Source organism: Varanus komodoensis, unplaced genomic scaffold, assembly GCF_004798865.1.
Source record: "Varanus komodoensis strain SLA01 unplaced genomic scaffold, ASM479886v1 scaffold11, whole genome shotgun sequence".
NCBI classification, from domain to species: domain Eukaryota; kingdom Metazoa; phylum Chordata; class Lepidosauria; order Squamata; family Varanidae; genus Varanus; species Varanus komodoensis.
The window spans coordinates 17462295-17481149 of NW_025335317.1; the positions used below are offsets into that span (position 1 = coordinate 17462295).

General features: G+C 39.9%; 1 protein-coding gene across 5 annotated transcripts in view; it reads left to right on the forward strand.

The window, feature by feature from the left end:
• LOC123018417 (prosaposin) overlaps window positions 1-18855 on the forward strand; it is a 131641-nt gene that overhangs the window by 95572 nt on the left and 17214 nt on the right. For 3 of the 5 annotated variants that reach the window (XM_044420489.1, XM_044420490.1, XM_044420491.1), the window contains exons 1-5: window positions 4860-4985; window positions 14848-14984; window positions 16953-17027; window positions 17735-17860; window positions 18505-18699. In XM_044420489.1, coding sequence (XP_044276424.1) covers window positions 4940-4985; window positions 14848-14984; window positions 16953-17027; window positions 17735-17860; window positions 18505-18699 — 579 coding nt within the window. In that variant the 5' untranslated portion in view covers window positions 4860-4939. Of the gene's footprint in view, window positions 1-4859; window positions 4986-14847; window positions 14985-16952; window positions 17028-17734; window positions 17861-18504; window positions 18700-18855 lie in introns of those variants that run through there. The other 2 variants (XM_044420492.1, XM_044420493.1) reach the window with 1 other exon arrangement.

Here is an 18855-nt window from a genome sequence, read left to right on the forward strand (position 1 = left end):
CCTGTCCTTGCTACTACCTGTCTTTTGTGGAAAACATGCTGCCTCAAGAATTCAGCAATGCTAAATTTCTGGATTTTGTTTTTTCATTCTTCTTTTTTTTTAACAAGGCTGAAATTACTTCCTATCTTTGAAGATCTAAAAAGGCTTAATTAACATTTCCAGAAGGATCAACACAGCCAGGTGATGGATGATGGATGTGTTAAACAGGGCTATATTCATTGGCTACAAACACTGGAGGGTGAGGGCAAAAGGAATGGGAAGAATAGCAAGCTGCACATTTTGCCTCTTCTCTTTAGTTGCAAAGGGCTACAGACTAGCTTTCTTCAAAACAACTCAAGGGGCTCAGCCTATCATGCTGGCACTAATATTTGCAGCTCTTCAAAATGGTCAGATCAAAATGAAAGAGTAAGGAAGGATCCACCATTGTGTACTATGTTGGATTTTTTTTTAAAAGAAAGAAGAGGCATTCTTACCACACCAATACTATCTATAAAATCCAAACGTCCCTCAGTATTAGTGTTGGGTTTTTGCTAAAAAAAAAGTGCTCAGGAAATCTACCCACAGTACTTTTCACTTGCTGCTAATGCAGGTGAAGGCCTCAGCTCTGATACGATTATGAAACAGACAATTTATGCATTAGTACCCTGCAGGCTTAGTTTCTGTTCCTCAATACAACTGGGGCAGAAGCCAGAGCTAGGAAGCCCTGCAGCACAGGGAAATGATGCGTTCATCACTCCTGCAGCCTCCAGAAACCTATTAATCACCCTTCCTGCTCTTGCATTTCCCTATTCCACTTTGTTATCTAAATATAATATGCTAGTTCATTTATGACATTTCTATACTGCCTGATATTTATTTAAAGCTTTTATAACTCATCCACCACTGATGTCTCGGAATGGCTTACAACAAAAGCTAAAGCTCTCTGGGTGGTTTAAAAGATTCAAACAGTTCCCTGAGTAGTGAGACGTTCCTGGTGCAGCTTGACGTGCGTTTTGGTTTGCTCTGGAGCACTGACCCCTTGAAAATGGCAGTATTCCTTATAATATGCTATTTTTTTACAAATACGTAAGTAGGGCAGATGCAAGCCACTTCTGTACTCCTACTAGCAGCAGATCTGCTATGAGAAAGGCATTCTGCAAACTAAGATACATTCAGCCTTCCCTCTCACATTTCCCTTTGCGTCTCCATCTCACACCCGTTTCCCTAACAGTGTGTGCATCCCCTTCAGAGAAGCTTCTCTCCCTGAAAGCACTCGAGAGAGATCACCAATATTTCCACAGGAGAAACATCAACAAAGTCAGGTCCAGCGCTATACAAGGGAGAGTGAAGCAGCAATTTCAGGCCGGTGGGGGCCGGGAGAAGTGCTAGAAGACAGAGCTGTGGGGTGCCATATGGCCAGCACTCCCTAAACTAACCCAGTGATAGTCTCCTACTACCAATGTTGAAGCAAAATTCAACTACTAGGCTAGTCGGCATTTGTCCCTGGAATGCAAGAGGAATGTCATCTTGTCATATTCAGGCAGCAAAGTGTCTTAGACTGGCACTGACAAAGCTATTCTGGATAATCATCGCACAATTCCCTTAAGAAAGACTATGGTCGAATAAGTGATTGGACAGAAGGTACGGCCACACAATACAGTGGAGGTGCTATGGCACAATTGGGCAGCATACAAATATTTTAAATAAATAAATACAGTACAATAAATTCTACTTCAGATCCAGTAGACACAAAATTAATTTCCAGGAACAAAGAGAAACAAGTTGTATCATTCTGGAGCAGTTTGGATCCAACTAGCTGCCTTTCATCTTCCAGGTTTCCAATCAGACATTTTCTCCTAGCTCTTCCTCAGATCCCAGCCCAAGACAAAAATCAGAGCTGTGTGTTTGCGATGGATAGTGAAAACCCTTGAATGTTTCCAAGCAAGGCTGGTAGGTGGTTGGGTCAGACATAGACTGGATGGAATCCCTGAATGATTGTGCAGTTTTATCTGAAAGGTTTGGAGAGGGAAGGCGGAAGCTATGTGTATAATCAATTCTGCCTGTAGATGTACTAAAAATGTCATGCCTCTGCGCCTCCTTGCACAGAAATATTTGGCTAATCCCAGCCTAGAGAGATAACAGACAAAAGGAACTTTGAGTTAATAGATGCATCAAGTTTCTCCTTCCCCTAGGTTTTAGGATCATAGCCAAGTATCCATATTATTTAGCAGTACAGCAGTTTAGAAACTAAAAACTGTTTAGAAACTAAAAACTTCTCCGCTTCTCAACTTGCCTAAGAAAGAAACTACCCCTGACACATACATTTCTCAGTTTTCTTTCTGCATGTGACCCATCACTCACAATCTAACAAAAGCACTGTTAGCAAAAAGAAGCTATTCTAATGCAACTGTCAAAAGTGGGGGGAAAACCACCCTTTGAGAGTCTACTGGAGGTGTACAATCAAAAGAACATTTACAAAAGAACATTATTCAGACATGAGGTATGTAGGCAGTCCCCAAAGATGGAGTCTGTATGAGTTACACATTTTGGAGGAGCGGTTGAAGATCAGGTGGGGGATCACATGTAAATATACTAGAGGTATATTAGAATAAAACAAAAGGGTTGGATGGGATTAAGACAACACAAAGAGAGTTGGTGTAGGAAAAGCTGTACTAAGATGGTTTTTCTTTCTTCTTTTTTACCTATGGAAACTTCTTTGTATTTAAATACATTGAATTCTGAAGGGAGTATAAGACATGATCTAAATTGAACAAAGAAATATAAGAACAGGGAGTTGATTTTTCTTGTTGGTGAAATAAGGGGTAGATGCAAGCGAGATATGTTAAAAATTGTAAAGAGTTGGGCTTTTATAAGGAGTTAATTGTATCTGATTAAGTGATGCTTAAGTTAGATGAAACATTAGTAACTCAGTTTAAAGAAAGCTTGTTTAAAAGGTATTATAGGTACTAGTTGTCACGAAACAGATTAGTCAAGATGTTTCTAAAGATGTTAAATGGATGTTGTATCTGATTTTACTTGTAACTATTGTAGGGAGGAGTCCATTTGCTTAATACTAGAAAAATGAAAAGATCTTGAATTGTGTAGAAATAGTTAGATTAAATTTACCATTGAAGAAGAAAGAAGATATTGACTTTTATTAAACTTGGAGATTTTTTGCTTTAATATTGGTTAGAGAAACGGGACTTTGCAAGAAATGGACGGACTGATTTTATTACTGAAGGAGAAAGAAGATATTGACTTCAATCAAACTTGGAACCTTTTTATTATTATTGGCTGGAGAAACGGGATTTGGCTTAGATTTAAAGATGTTTTCAAGTTATTATAAATAGATTTGAATATGATCATAGAATGTTAAAAGATGTGTAGTAGGGGGCTGACCCAGTATGTCCAATGTATGTGATGACTGATGTTTTTAGTATTAGTTTAAAAATTTTAATAAAAATTCTTAAAAAAAAAAGACAACACAAAGAGAAGAACTTTCAAGAAAGGCAGATATTAGCATGTCTAACCCCCCCCCCCCCCCAGGAAGCCCTTTTGGTGGGGGGAGCAAGACTTGTAAAATGTTAAGTCTAAAGCTACTCTTACAATGCCAGGCTTTTAGCAGCCATATTATGGCAAAGCTTTTGCTCATTTTATCCTGACACATCAATGGCAAAAAGGTTTAAATCATGGGTAAGCAACTTTAGATTGTTCTGGATCTATAACTTCCACCATTCCCTTATCATTGGTTATGCTAGGCAGGACCAATGGGAATAGGTCAAAATTACTTGCCCACTGACTTAAGGGCCAAACATCTGACCTATGACTTGACCATTCTTGATTGAAGATTCACAGAGATCAGGGTAAAATCTACTCCCATAGCAGTGGGTAGATGGGGAACTCAAATCCTTAAAAGAGGTGGATTATCCCAAATTAGGGTGGTCTTTTTCTCAGGTTCATACTACAGTTCTATGCACACTGAATATCCTGCAAGTGACTTGTAAAAAAGTATGATTAGGAATATAACCCCGCCCCCCTCCGCCAACAAAAAGCACTATGGGAGTGCAAAAGTGTTACTTCCTAGGATCTCACTATACAGCTGCATGTTAATACAAAGCAAATCCATATACTCCTGAGTAAACACACAGGGATGGTCTGCATGCAACTGAATTGGTCCTTCCTGTAACCACCACATGAGCAGTAGAATCTAAGGTAAAGGCCTACAGGCTCTTCTCCGCTTCTGTATCCAGTCTTGGGACTCTGAGCATGTGATTTTACTATCAAGTCAGCTTTTTTTTTCCCCCAAGACCTCTCTTACTCCTCACCTGCTTTTTACATCATCTGATCTGGTGACGAGATCTGGAGATCTCAAAAGCTTACACATAAGCAGGAGGCGGCAATCCTAATTGTCATCCTAATGAAGACAATACGGGCTTGGGATTTTTACCCAGGGTCCACCTTTCCTTATAATTAATTTTGTTCTCCATTATGAGCCTAAAGAGACCGCATTGCATAGAATTACTCAACTCCTTCTGAGTAAACAGGCACGGGATCGAGCGGCGAGCACCCCTCCCTCATGACTTCGCTTTACTATTCTTTCAGCCTACTCCGCCCCATGACACAACCTCTTTCTTTTCTCCCCTCCCCAGTCTGGGGCTTGAGGTGAGTCACTGTCAGCTGACCGAGCGGGTGGTGCTGGAGAAGAAGGGAGAAAGAGGAGCATCGGGACGCATGCGTGCAAGCGACATCCCCAAAGAAAAAATGCGGTTTCTCCTTCACTTAGTTCCACTGAGCTTGCGCAATAACCGCGCTTTAGAAGGGCCGGGCTTTCGGCGCCTGACGGCTCACCCGCGCGCACGCGCAGTCGTTCCTGCCTCGGCCGGCCTTGTTATATAGGCTGCCGGTCAGCTGATGCTCCCGCATTGCAGACGGCAGAGCCTGAGAGAAAAGACGAGGCGTGATGAGGCATTTCAGGTTCCTTGTTCTCCTTTGCTCGCTTGTGGCGGGTAAGAAAGTGAGGCCGCGCCCTCTTCAGTTACCTTTCTCCTTCCCTTGGGCTCAGGTGGTGCAGCTGAAGGGAGGAAACAGTTTCAGGGCTCGGCTAAGTAGCCCCAAGGGGCAAAGACCGAGACTTTTTTTCTACCTCAGAAAGCACGAAAGAACCATGGGCTGGGTTTCTCTCGGGCAAACTCACAAGCTGAGAGAGAGGAGTCGGGGATTACAATTTCAGCGGCATTTAACCTTAATTGGGGTTTCTTCCACTGGCTGCGGAAGCGACGTTTTCCTCTTAGTTCCCCTCTTTTCCCATCTACAGTAGTGAGTGGGCTCTCCTCTTAACTTGTTGCATGCTTTGAAGGAGGAAAAAACGCCCGCCATAAGTATCTGTTTGCGGCCGTGTAAACAAACGCGTCGCAATCGTGCTGCCACCCCGTTAATCAAAGGAAGCTGACACCTTTAACTCTTTCCACAAGCTTCTGTATAGCCCGAAGTGCCTGATCTTGTCTAATCTTGGAGGCTAAGCAGGATCAGACCTGGTTAGAATCTGGATGGGAGACCTGAGTCCTGCATTGAGCAGGAGGTTAGACCTGATGGTCAAGGTTTCTAGCAGTTGTGACTCACTCCATGCTTAAAAGTAAAAGCTCTCATGCTGGATTAAGTCTGTGGTTCTGTACATTAGCAATGACTATCTCAATATAGTTGGAAGATTGCAGGGCAAATGCAGGAAGCTGGTGATCCTCTCTTCCATGTCTCTGCCCAGCCTTGGACGTTGAGAGGTGCACTGCTTCTGTTCATGGGTGTTTCAGTCTGTCAACAGTGGTTGTCGCTCCCATAAATGTCATTTAGGAATATTATGCTTCCTTTGGACTTAACTCATATGCATTCTGTGTACATAAGACTGAAAGAGTCCAAAATTAATTATCGCGTTAATCTTTCCTCTAATATGTATGCGTGCTACAGTTCTCCATATTTCAGTTTTGCAGTGCAAACGGAGCAAGAGTCACCGTGCAGAAAAGGTTTCTTAGAGGGAGTGACAGCTGCAGTATATGTGGTGTCAGAAGCAGAGAAATAAAGCTGTTTAAACCAAAATGCCCAAACAGCATCTAGAATGTATAGCACAGCATTGTAAAAAAAAAACAAACCAAAAACAAAACTCAGGAGCTATTAAGGGATAAACATATTTTCAGTGTGGGCTAGTTCTGGCATATGGAAAGCCTGAAAATGGCTAACTGTGTGTTGTTCCCATCTGTGCAAGAACAAAATCACCAACCCTGTTAGGATGCAGTTAAATGCTAAGTGTTTAAAGCAGTGTGATTGTTCAAACACACCCTGAATGTTAACTTAGTTTGTAAAGTTGGGCAAATGGGTCTGGGATAAAAAGTGTTTTGAGCCTCAGTTCTTCTGATTTCATATGCAGGTATTGAAGAACCTGACTGGTCTGAGAAGTTCTGTTTCCCAGCATTTGATCAATACCTACAGTTATTTGTTAGGTTCCTACAGATTAGCCTTTAGTTTAATAATTCCTTCTCCTGGTGAGGAACAAACTTGGAAAACACTATCACAGGGTTTCCAAAGAATTTGTGGCAAGTGTTCCAGTACTCTCAGCATTTTTATCATTAGGTTAATAAATTTTAGAAGAGTTAAATTGGTATCCTTAAGTTTTTTTTTTTTGACATTTGTGATGAGCATATTTAGAAAATACATTTCTTTTGAGCAAGAAGTTGTTAATTCCTCAAAGCACTGCAGGAACCTGTGGGTGGATAATATAAGCAAATTTATGGTCTTGGTTCTTAGAAATTACAATAATTACACTGTGGTTGAACCATGATGCAACTTTAGTTGAATCAAGCTCTGAAGGTTTGCTCACTTAAAAATGCAGTTCTTATACTTTTATAGTAAGCAATACAAATTTTAAAATATAGAAGATAAGCAGCAAATCAGGATATGTGTAACTGTGATTCCTTGTGTGTCTCATATTAAAGTTACTTGTGCTGGACAGACATACTTAAAAATAAGAATCAGTAAGCAGATCCATGCTATCTACAAAAACAAATTATTGTTCTTGGCACTGTAGGGAACTGAAGTTGAAGGGAAAGTACCTTAATGGTTTCTCTCTCTGTAGTTTGGGTGCTTTATGATCAAAACAGCCCACCTGAGTGTCTGCCAGGTGGCTATTCTGAAAATATGGCTTGTCAAGTGAGAGTTCAGCATAGCCATACACTAGAGCTACTTGCGGCTTAAATAACCGTGCTGTTTTGAGTCCTCTGTAATGATTTGCTAAAGTACTGTATTTACAGAATTATTATAGGATAATTACATCCTTTCTGGAATTGTAGGCTGCAGTGATCAGAAGTGATAGCAGGCAGAAACTCTGACAAGCTGATGAGTAAACGTAGCAGAAGTAAAGAGTCTGTAAAAAACCACAGAATAGCTGCTCTGAGCATAAACTGGTAGAGTTCAGTTTAAAACTTCTGAATTCTGGGAAGCCAGCAGATGTAAGAACCTGTCTCACCTTTGAACTTGTCTTCTTACAGCTTAATAAGTGCAGTGTGAGACCCATCTTCAGGCCAAACTGGGGCTACTCCACCTGCTTCAGCTCTGCAAGGACAACACTGTGCTAAATCCACTACCGATTTGCAGTTGATCTACCTGATCTGGTTCCAGTATGTAGGGCACTATCAAATCACGGAATCATAGAACAGTAGAGTTGGAAGGGGCCAGAGGGCCATCAGGTGCAGGACTCCCAAGTTAAACATCCCTCTCAGATAGCTGTCGATTTGTATCTTGAATGCCTCTAGTGTGGGAGAGCCCACAAGCTTCCTAGATCATTGGTTCCATTATGGTACTGCTTTAACAGTCAGGAAATCTTTCCTAATATCTAGCCAGAGTCTGGCTTCCTGTAACCTGAGACTGTTATACTGTGTCCTGGCCTCTGGGATGATCAAGAAGAGAGTACCCTTCCTCTTTGTGACAGCCTTTCAAGTATTTGCAGAGTGCTATCATATCTACCCTCAGTCTTTCCTTTCTCAAAGCTAAACATGCCCACTTCTTTCAGTCTCTTCTCATAGGGCCTTGTTTCTAGTCCTGGTTCATCCTTGTCACCCTCCTCTGAACCCTTTTCAACTTGTCTGCATCTTAAACTGTGGTGCCCAGAACAAGACACAGTACTCCAGAGGAGGCTTAAACAGTGCTGTGTAAAAAGGAACTAGTACTTCACATGATTTGGAAGTGATACCTTTAATGCAGTCTGAAATAGCATTTGCTCTTTTTTGCAACCGCATCACATTGCTGACTCATATTCAGCTTGTGATCTACAACAATCCCAAGTAGTCCCCATCCTATAACGATGCATTTGGTTTCTTTTTCTTACATGCAGAACTTGGTATTTGTTCCAAAAGAATTTCATTCTGCTGTTTTCAGCCCAGTGCTCCAACTTACCCAGATCACTTTGAATCTTATTACTGTCTTCCAGAGTATTAGCTATTTCACTCTGCAAATTTGATAATCATTCCCTGCACTTATTACTATAAACCATTACTACAAATGTTGAAGAACACTGGGCCCTACTGGTTACCTCTCCCCAGTCTGAGAAGATGCCATTGATAAGCACTCCGAGTCCGGTTCTGTAGCCAACTGTGGATCCAGGTGATCATTGTTCCATCTAGCCCACTTTTAGCCAGTTTGCTAATCAGGGTATCATGGGGCACTTTGTCAAAAGCTGCTGAAGTCAAGGTAGATAATGTCCTCAGCTTTCCACAGTCCCTCAGGGAGGTTGCCCAATTAAAATATGAAATCAGATTAGTCTGACAGGATTTGTTCTTGCATTGCTCTCAAGGTGTTTCCAGACTGACTGCTTTATAATCTGTTCTAGAACTTTCCCAGGAATTGATGTCGGACTGACTTGCCTGTAGTTCCTAGGTACTTATTTTTTCCCTTTCTTGAAGATGTGGGACGACATTAGCCCTTCTGCAGTCATCTGGCATTTCCTCTCTCCTCCATGATTTCTCAACTATAATAGCGGTTCTGAGAGTTCTGCTACCTCCTTTTTGACTCTAGGTTGAGTTCATTGGACCCTGGAGATTTGAACTCTTTCAACCCAATTAGATGAACCTTGACCATTTGTTTGGCTATCAACTTTGAGCTGCTATCCCACTCCTTCAGCTTGTATGTCCCCTTTGTCGGGAAGGTCTTTGCTGCTCTTGTGGGAGAAGACTCAGCCAAAGTAGGAATTGAGCACTTCTGCCTTTTGTTATTTGTTATTTTTTTAATGCACATTGAGTAATGGAACCCCCATTTCTTTTCTCTGTTTTTTACTTCGGACATGTCTGAAGAAGGATTTCCTTGCTTTTAGCATCTCTTGCTAGCTTCAGTTCCTTCCTGATGCCATTCCTTGCTACCTGTCTGTATTCTTCCTTTGTAGCCTAGCCTTCCTTTCAGTTCCTGTACAAGTCCTTTTTGTTTTCAGATAATCTCTAAGCTTTGTATGAAAACGCATGGGCTTCTGTTGACTTTTACCGTTTTCCTTGTTGAAATTGCTTGTAATTGTGTCTTTCCAATGTCCTTTTAAAAAAATTCCCACTAATCTTGAACTTGCTTACCATGGGACTTTGCTTTTCATTGTTCTGAGTATATTAAAATTGGCTTTCCTAAAAACCAGGGTACACATTTTGCTACATTTGGCTTTTGTTTCCTTTAGAATCAAGAATTCAAGTATGGCATGATCACTTTCCCCCAGAGTTCCAGTAACTGTCACTTTGTCACTGGGTCTTCCCCTGCTGGGTAATAACAAGTCAATGATAGCCGTCCCTCTTATTTCTTCTGCTTTGTATTGGTCTGGCAGAAATTGTCTCCCAACTGATATTGGGGGAAATTGAAGTCCCCTGTAACAATGATATCATGCTGTCTTGAAGGCCTGGCAATTTTTCAAAGACTTCATCCTTGTTTTCTCCTTGGCTGGATGATTGGTAATCGACTCTGTCCACCATGTTCATCTTATTCCTTGGTCCATTTATATTAATCCATATGTTCTCAATGGGACTGCTAAACTCATCTTCCTGTATTTCTGTGCTGAGACATGTATCTTTAACATATAGTGTGACTCTGCCTCCCTTTTCCTTTCTTTTGTTCTTCTTGAACAAGTTATAGCCTTCAGTTGTTGAATTCTAGTCATGGGAGTCATTCCACCAAGAGTTTAAGTTCATGCTGTTTCTTCACCATATTCCAGGCATTAGTGTATAATCATCAAATACCATGTGTTTTATACTCTAGCTTTCTACTTACATTTTTTGGAAGACTATTACTGGGCACTGTTAGAGCTGCTTTCTCTGTTGTGGTGCATAAATCTCTGTTATGTTCTTCCTTCCTTATAGGATCTAATTTAAAGTCCTCCTGATAAATTACTTCATGCTGTGGCCAAAGTTTCTGAGGACAGTTTTTTCCCACTTCCAAGAAGTGTCCCAGAATCCAATTCTCTTATGTTGGGCCACCTTCACAGCCAGACGTTCACTTGGAATATTTTTATTTCCCTGTTTCTTTCTCTTCCAAGAACTGGAAAGATTGTCAAGAAAAGTAACCGAACCCCAAAGTTCTTGACTTTCCTTCCTGAAGCTTCAAAGTCTAATGTGTCTTCTTCAGAGCTCTGCTTGTCAGTGTCATTTGTTCCCACATGTGTAAGAATGAAGGGATGTACGTCAGTGGGCTGTATGAGCCTTGGCAGTCTTTCGGTTATATCACTAATCTGTCCTCCAGGGAGACAGCACACCTGATGAGTCCAGATCTTCCTGACAAACATGTGTTTCCATCCCATGCAACACGGAGTCCCCACAACTAACACCGTTCTCTTCTTGTTCTTACAGCCTCGGTATCATTGCCACTACTTGGTTGACCTGATGATTAACTGTTGTCTTAAAATGCCACTTCAAAGGACTCAAGGGCTTATTTGACTGTACTTAAGCATAATGAAAAGTACTGGAGTTCAGTAAAAGGAGCAATTAACTTATTTTGGCCATACTTTGATGAGGGAGATGATTGAACTGTGTAAGCATTGTAATAAGGCTTGGGTTTGGGCAATTGCTGAGTTGTCCAAAGTGGAGACAGTTTATCTTGTCTGGGGACAGCAGGCAGCAGACCATGGGTTAGTTAGTGATTCAATGAATTGCTTTTTTTGAATAGCAATTCAGATGTTGCATTGGACATCTTCTGGTGCTCTAGATAGTGAAGTAACTAAGCATGTTTATTTTTCATCATTTACTTAAATAGAGACCTCTTCAAAAGGTACTTCCATGTTTTAAAAAACCTCAATATTTTATCTGAACTATTTGAAGGAAAAAAATTAAACCACACCGAATGAGATTTAAAGCTTACATAGGAAATCTTACTGGAATACCTGTAATAAAAATTTAAAGATAATAGCATGTATTTCCCTTACACTAACCCCATTCACACATTCAGAACAGGCCAGCATGGCTTATTTGTCCAATGTTAGTGTGTGCTGGATGGATTTTGAAGATTCAAGGCATAGTTTGTTACATAGTGGGCTATGGAACAATCCTCACATGGTCTGTGCTTGGGTTATATGAACATTATTCAGCCTTTGCATAATCCACAGTATCCAGATTCAGATGCCACAGCTGGGGCTTGAATATTCAAATTGGCTGCTTCCTTTTGTCACAACCTACCAGTATTTTAAAAAAATATTTTAATAATTGATGCCACTCAACCTTCGTTTTGTATTTCTATCTGTATTTTATTACTATTCTATTTTTAATTGTTGTAATTAGTTTTTTTATTATGGTTTTTATCTTATGATTGTGAGCTGCTGGGGGGTGCTGTGGAACAATAGGCGGCACACAAATGTTTAAAATAAGCCACAGTGAGCTGTACAATTGTGCAAAGCAACAAGGGCACTGAAAACTGACACAGTAATACATTTCAATAAACTAAAGAATTTAGCATGATATATTGCCAGCCACTCAAACTGGCAAGCTTCCTTTACAGTTGGCATCCAATCATGGGTACTAATATATTTAAGGAATGGAAATTTTCGGCCCCATATTATTGAACAACAGTCAAACACTTAAAGCAATAATAAAGATCATACAGGGAATAGACTGAATGTTATTGCGCTATGCCTCCTCCTGATAGTTAAGGCTCCAGGCTTTGTGGGAATTGAGGCCCTCTCATGCCAATTTGCCAGCTTTCCAGTAAGCATTCAGCTTTCAGCATCACCACAATTACCCTTGGCTATATGGGGCAAAAGGAATTACTTGAAACCTGCAACCAGCTTTGTAGAAAAATATGCATGCTGTATATTTTAAACAAATATATGAAGCATTTGTTGATCATTGGTTAGGCTTATGTCCAGCCCCATTGTTCAGTTTAGATTAGCTGTTATGTGTCGGATATAGGAGCTCCTGGCCCTGTATTCTACTGTTAGGCTTACAGTGTAACATGTAAACCAACTATCCTAAAGTTCAGAATGCCCTTAAGGAGAAACCTTTCCACTATTATGGCAAAGATCTAGTTCTTTATTTCTATCCTCCACTGTCTCAATTCTGTGAGACTTGAGATTAAGACTAGAACCTGCATACAAAGGTAATGCAAAAATGAGAACTCAGTGATTGTGCATTAAACGAAAAGCCATGCCACACCAGGTTGCTTATGATTATGAGCTTAACCCATAGGAAAGCTGCAACAATAATATGTCTATTAAAGCTTTTCTTTTATAAGCACTGTTCCCTTTTAACATGTGTTTGTAGTTACAGTTTATTGTAACTTCATGGGGTATTCATACGAAGTTATCTTCCGGGGTTGGCCCATGCTTTATCTCTGTATATTTTCCTGCTCTCATCTGTGGCATGATCTGCATTTTGGGGTGTAGTTTTCAATAAATATGTATGTTCTTTAGTAGTGTGGTGTGCTGGGCAGGACATTGGATGGGGACCCTAGGACACGATGTTTATGGGAGTGAGGAGGGCTGGGAGGATGAGGTGGGCAGGACAACTTTCTAGAAGACAGGATGCACTTACACATTATCTATCCACTGATATGGATGGGACATGATGGGATTCTTTGCCATAACATGCAACAAGAACACACTACAGTATGTAGGTTACATTGCTGTTTCACACGCTTGAATAAAATTGCCACGTTTAACCTGTAGAGGGTGTCTTTAGCCTTAGCAAAAGCCCTTCTCTTTCAGTAATGCAGATTATGCAGTTGTTAATCTCAGTTTCCATCTGATAAAAATGACCAAATACAGGTTCGTGCTTGTAGGAAGCTTTGGGCATTCAATTCTTCGACTGTGCATGTACAACAGACAGGCTGAACAGGGTTGTTATTCTGTGCTTATGGGGTGATAGAATTGAGCCGAACAAGCCAGAGGAGTGAAGACAGAACCAAGCCACTAGTACAGCAACCTTGGAAATTAGCAGCGATTGCAAGCTACTGCATCCTGAGATACCTAAGTGTATCTTATGTTTGGGAAAATAGAAATAAAAATGCAAATAGAAACCGATTTTGTTATGTAGTTAAAATATAAACATCGACATTATTGAGCAGAAATGGAGCAGGTCACATTTGGGAAAACTCAGACATGCAAATAATTATAGTGTAGGGTTAGGACTAAGAAAATAAATATAGGAAAAAGCCTTATCTACTGCCATTTCATGTGTGCATAGCTTGTGAATCATATATAAGGAGGTGTCAGCAAAACTGAGTGATTCCAGCAGAGACAAAGGGGGCTGGATTTATCCTTGATGGTCTGTTGCACAGACAAGAAGTGTGCCCTTAAGGGTTAGGGTAAAGTATTTGTATCTTAATTAAATCAATTTGTAGTTGACAGTTTGCTGGGCCATGCAAAAACTACATCACTGTTATATTGTACTGCACAGACCACTAGTTCAGTGATGTTCTCTATTAAGTATTCTGTGATATTGTTAACAGTAAATTTAAATTAAAAGTATATTTGTATGCTTTACTGTAACATTTCATTACTAAACATATAACAAGTTAAATTTTTAAAATCATTTATGTTCAGTTGGAAGTAATTACCTTATTACATAGACTAATAACTTTGACTAGTGCAAATGTGAATAATGAGACCACTTCATGGAATTGAATAACTGCAGTAATGGAGACCTACTTGTATATCTAAGTGTGCAATTCAGGCTCCTAAATTTTTCACTTCCTATTCAAGATAGGAATTTCGAGGGGCTTTGTATTTGAAGGAATGCCTGTCTCCATACATACCAGCCTAGTCATTGAGGTCTTAATCTGAGGCCTTTCTACGAAATTCTCCCTGCAATACTCTTACTGCAAGTGGTGATGCTGGTGGTGGTGGTGGTGGAGATGGCTATGAGAAGGGCCTTTTCTGCAATAGTGCCCCTGTTGTGAAACATGCTTCCAATTGAGATCTACCACACAACTTCTCTTTTTTCATTCAGATCCCAATTAAAAATATTTCTTTTTTGCAAATAGTTTGGTAAGTAAGTGGGTTGGTATTAGAATGGTTTGTTATACTGGTTTTTATTGCTCATATGGCCATGTTAGAATTTTAGCCACCAGACAATTTTATTTAAATTATTGTTTCAATTTGATCATATGGTTTTATTAAGTGAATGTTTATTTTTCTTTTTATCATAATTTATTTTTATTTATTGTTCATATGGTATTTTTTATTGGTTGGATGTAATGTAAGTCGCCCAGAGAGCCTTGTGGCTATGGGTGCAGCATGCAATAAACAGGTAGGAAAATCAGAAAAAAATATGGAAGCGTCTTGGTGGGTACTGCTGTGTTGACCCCTGCTCTGAAGATGCTAGGCAGAATGAAAGCGTGACTGTTTCAAACATTTGAATTTTCTTTCCTTCCTAGGAGCTTTGGCAAGTCCCGTCCTACTGCAGAAAGATTGCACAAAAGGTCCTGAGGTATGGTGCCAGAACTTGCAAACTGCATCTCACTGCAAAGCAGTTAAACATTGCCGGCAAACTGTCTGGAACAAACCTACAGTGGTAAGTTGAACAGATGCAAGTAGTATCTGTTTTTGTAGTAAATTTATTTCTTTGTAATGTATAGTTCCTGAACAAAGCAAGCATACTAAATAGACACTGTAGTTTCGTTGTTTCATTTATGAAGTATAAATACTTCACGCTATCTAGAAGCAGATTCAAAATGTTGCTTCTGTAGTTAGAGGTCTTTTATACTGTAGCATTATATTTGCTTTATGCAGCTCTGGCACACTATACACATGCAGAGACATCAAACATAATAGTTTAAGCTAAACACTCACAAAAAGGATTAAAAGCAAGAACTGGTTGTCCTTGTGCACAATTATATTTCAAGAAGAATACTTTAAATGCTCTCTCATTCATTCTGTCCATACTAGAACGGATTTTGGATCTGTTAGAACTTTTCCTGTTTTGTCTGAACTGGGAAGTTTGACAATCTCTGTTTACAAACCAGGATATGAAACCCTAGGTAGATTCCACTTTGTAAGGTAGATTAAACAACAGCCTCCTTATTCGGATGTAATGGAGCTATGGTTCTTGGATCTACTCTGTCCTCAGATCATCCAGGCTATGATGGCAAAGAGTATACTGGGACAGCTGCAGCTAGTGTGGGGCAGGCAGAACATCTATTGTAGCCAACAGCAGCCAATTCAGGCTCCGAAATTAACCCTATCTCACTTGCCACCGAAGTCTCCTTGATGCAAGGAGAGGGGGAGAGGGAAGGAGGAGACCAGTGGAGGGTGGCTAATATGCTTGGAGAGAAGCAGTGCTGTCTCTTTCTCGTAACAAAGCTTTCTCCCTCCTCCCACAAAAATGGAAAAGGAGTGTGAAAGAGAAATGAAGAGGAAGTGTGTTGTGATGTGTTTCAATTCCCCTGCTGCCAGTTTGTAACTCATTGTGGGTGATGGATCTTGAGACCCTGGCAAACAACAGCAAGAAAAAAGTAGACCTAACAATCTAAAACTAGAGTGTACCCTTGCTTACGCTTACCCTATAGTTAGCTTGAAGCACTAAACAGCTCAGAGTCCAGCCATCTGAAGGACTATTTATTGTGATATGGAGCTGTTTGGTTGAATTGAACAGCAGAGACCTTTTAAAGGTGCTCTTACTTTCAGACATGCCAGGAAGAGCTGTCTTTGCTCTTGTTTCCTTAGAATGCACTTCTTGTAGACTTGTGACTTTTTATCTGGGCTTTAAAATCATTGTTATAGTTTTTGGTGTTCTTAAAATTTTATTATATTTTTGATTATGGTTTTATGTTCAGAACCCTGTATAAAGTTGCTTTGTTTTTTCCCAGGAATCTGGTATATTACTATGATTTATAGTACAATAAATCATAACAGAAGCACTAAAACTAGTTGTGCAAGAGCAAAGCATGTGGTTTTGTTCTTGGTCTAATAATAATGGTTTTTGGGGAATGGTTAAACTTTAAATTGTTACATTTGTACTAGGTTAGTGTGTCCTGTTGTGATACTGAGTTCATCAGATACTTTCTTGTGGTTCACTCTTTTTTGTAGAAAATCAGGTGTGCATGTAGAGGTTATATCAGTTTTAAAAGATGTTTGCATTTGAACCTTACCCTTGCATTGAATCAAACTATCTTTTAAAATCATTTATCTTTCCTAGAAGATTTATAAAGTTATAGAATTACTTATTGTTACATTGTTGTCTGCTATCCATGCAATAAGGGGAAGGTTTTCACTCTACATGAAAAAAAGTGACAGGTGGAGTAAGTTTAGGAAGGTCTGTCTTGTATACCAGAATGAACTTTACTGGTGACACTGGCTCTGTTTCTTTTTGCATATTGGGAATTTGGAATATAATTTTATCTCAGTTCTCTACTGTATAAGACAGCACATAGCTTTCTGCAGTTCATTCTTTTTAGGGGAGGAACAAAACTGGTGTAGTATTAGGCAGTAAATATACATGGGCCTTTTTTATTGATTGAGGCTGTATTTTCTTTTTCTTCAGAAAAGCATTCCTTGTGACTTGTGTAAAGAAGTTGTAACTGTGGCTGGGAAGTTCCTGAAGGACAATGCCACTGAGGTAAGAATGGTCCTTTTTATGAAAAGCATACAGTATTTATGATCTTGGAGATCAGCCAGCTGACCTGCAGTTTATTACTTCATGATGTGCATTTTTAAGCAAAATTTACCATGAGTATGTAAAATACTTTCCACAAATGAAAATAGCCCTGTTGAAATTGGGGGCGTGTTAGATCACCCCCTCCCCCAACTTATTGCTTTGCAGATTTTTTGAACTTCAAGTTCCATCGGCCTCAGTCAGCATGTCTAGTGGTTTGAAATGTTAGGACTTACAGGTTAAGAGAGACTGCCTTGAAAATTGTCCCTGGGACATTTATGATCAGAAAAACATGTGAGCCTCTCTGTCTTTTGATATAGACCAACTATAAAGACACCTCTTTCCCCCCTGCCCCAAGTGTCTCTTAGTATTGATTGATCTTTGTAAGTCCAAATACTGCAGTCTTGCAGGTGGGAAAAGACTGTTTTAGGGTATTTGGTTGCAGGGAGGTTTTACTTGTGTTGCACCACAGCACAGAGAACTGCAGGTTGCAAGGGTTGCTTGTCCTTGGGATGTGTTTAATGCTGGTTTTAAGGAACATTAACTGTATACTCACTATGATGGGGCTGTATCATGATTTGGGATCATTAAAGGTTTCTTCCTTAACATGAATGGGTAAATTTGTTTCTTCCTTAACTTGACTATGCTAACGTCCCTATTTTCTGTCATAGGAAGAAATATATGCTTACATGACTAAGGCCTGTGAGTTTCTTCAGGACCAAGGCCTAGTAGCTGAATGCAAACAGATGGTGGATGCTTACTTGCCAGACATTCTGGATATGATCAAGGAGGAGCTTGTAAGTAGACTAATCAAATTGAAGCAAGTCTATACAGTGGTACCTTGGCTCACGAATGCACCTCAGTTCATGACCAAATTGGGGAGTCGTGAACAGAAATTTCTGAAAAATTTTGCCTCGGGTCATGAACTCCGCATTGGGTGGCAATTGTGCCCGTGTCCCCCCGAGCACGCCTGCTTCAAATTTTTGTGATTTAAAAAAATCATTACAGAATGGATTAACCTTATTTACATTGAACCTTATGGGGGAAATTTGACTTGGCTCACGACCAATTTGGGTCATGACCAGAGTCTTGGAATGGATTAAGTTCGTGAGCCAAGGTACCACTGCATTAAGAAAAAACAGATTTTTCAACTAAAATGAATTTGACAAGCTAAGTTGGTTTGCACAGCTTGTTTAGTTAGCTTGACATTTTTTCCAGAAGGAACAAAAAAATCTGTTATAGCAAGAACTAAGAGAATGGAGTGACTGCAGTTTACCTGCGAAGAACAGGTTAAGGTTGTGCAGCTATCAAGTTCAGAATTCAGATCTTTTCATTAAAAAAACTTAGCAAGAACCAGCAAAGTACCCTAAGAGCCAGAGCAGAACCTGATATGTATAAAGTTGGTGGAGAAAAATGTCTGTTCTTCTCTCTTGACATTTAGGACAACCCTGAAGTCGTATGCAGTGCACTCACACTCTGCCAGTCTCTTCAGAAGCATCTGGCAGAAATAAAATTGCAGAAACAACTTCAGTCAAACAAGATTCCTGAATTAGACTTCTCTGAAGTGGCATCTCCCTTCATAGCTAATGTGCCACTTCTCCTTTACCCCCAGGACAAACCCCAGCAAAAATCACAGGTGAGAACGTAGTATCTTAACTACCTTGTACATGAAGGTGTTTTGTTTTCCTGTAGAACTGTCTATACTTGAGAGTTGGTTCAGTTATATAAAAATAAGCTCATTTTGTCAAAACACTGCTGAAAACATTGGTTAAATACAGAAGAATAGCAAGAT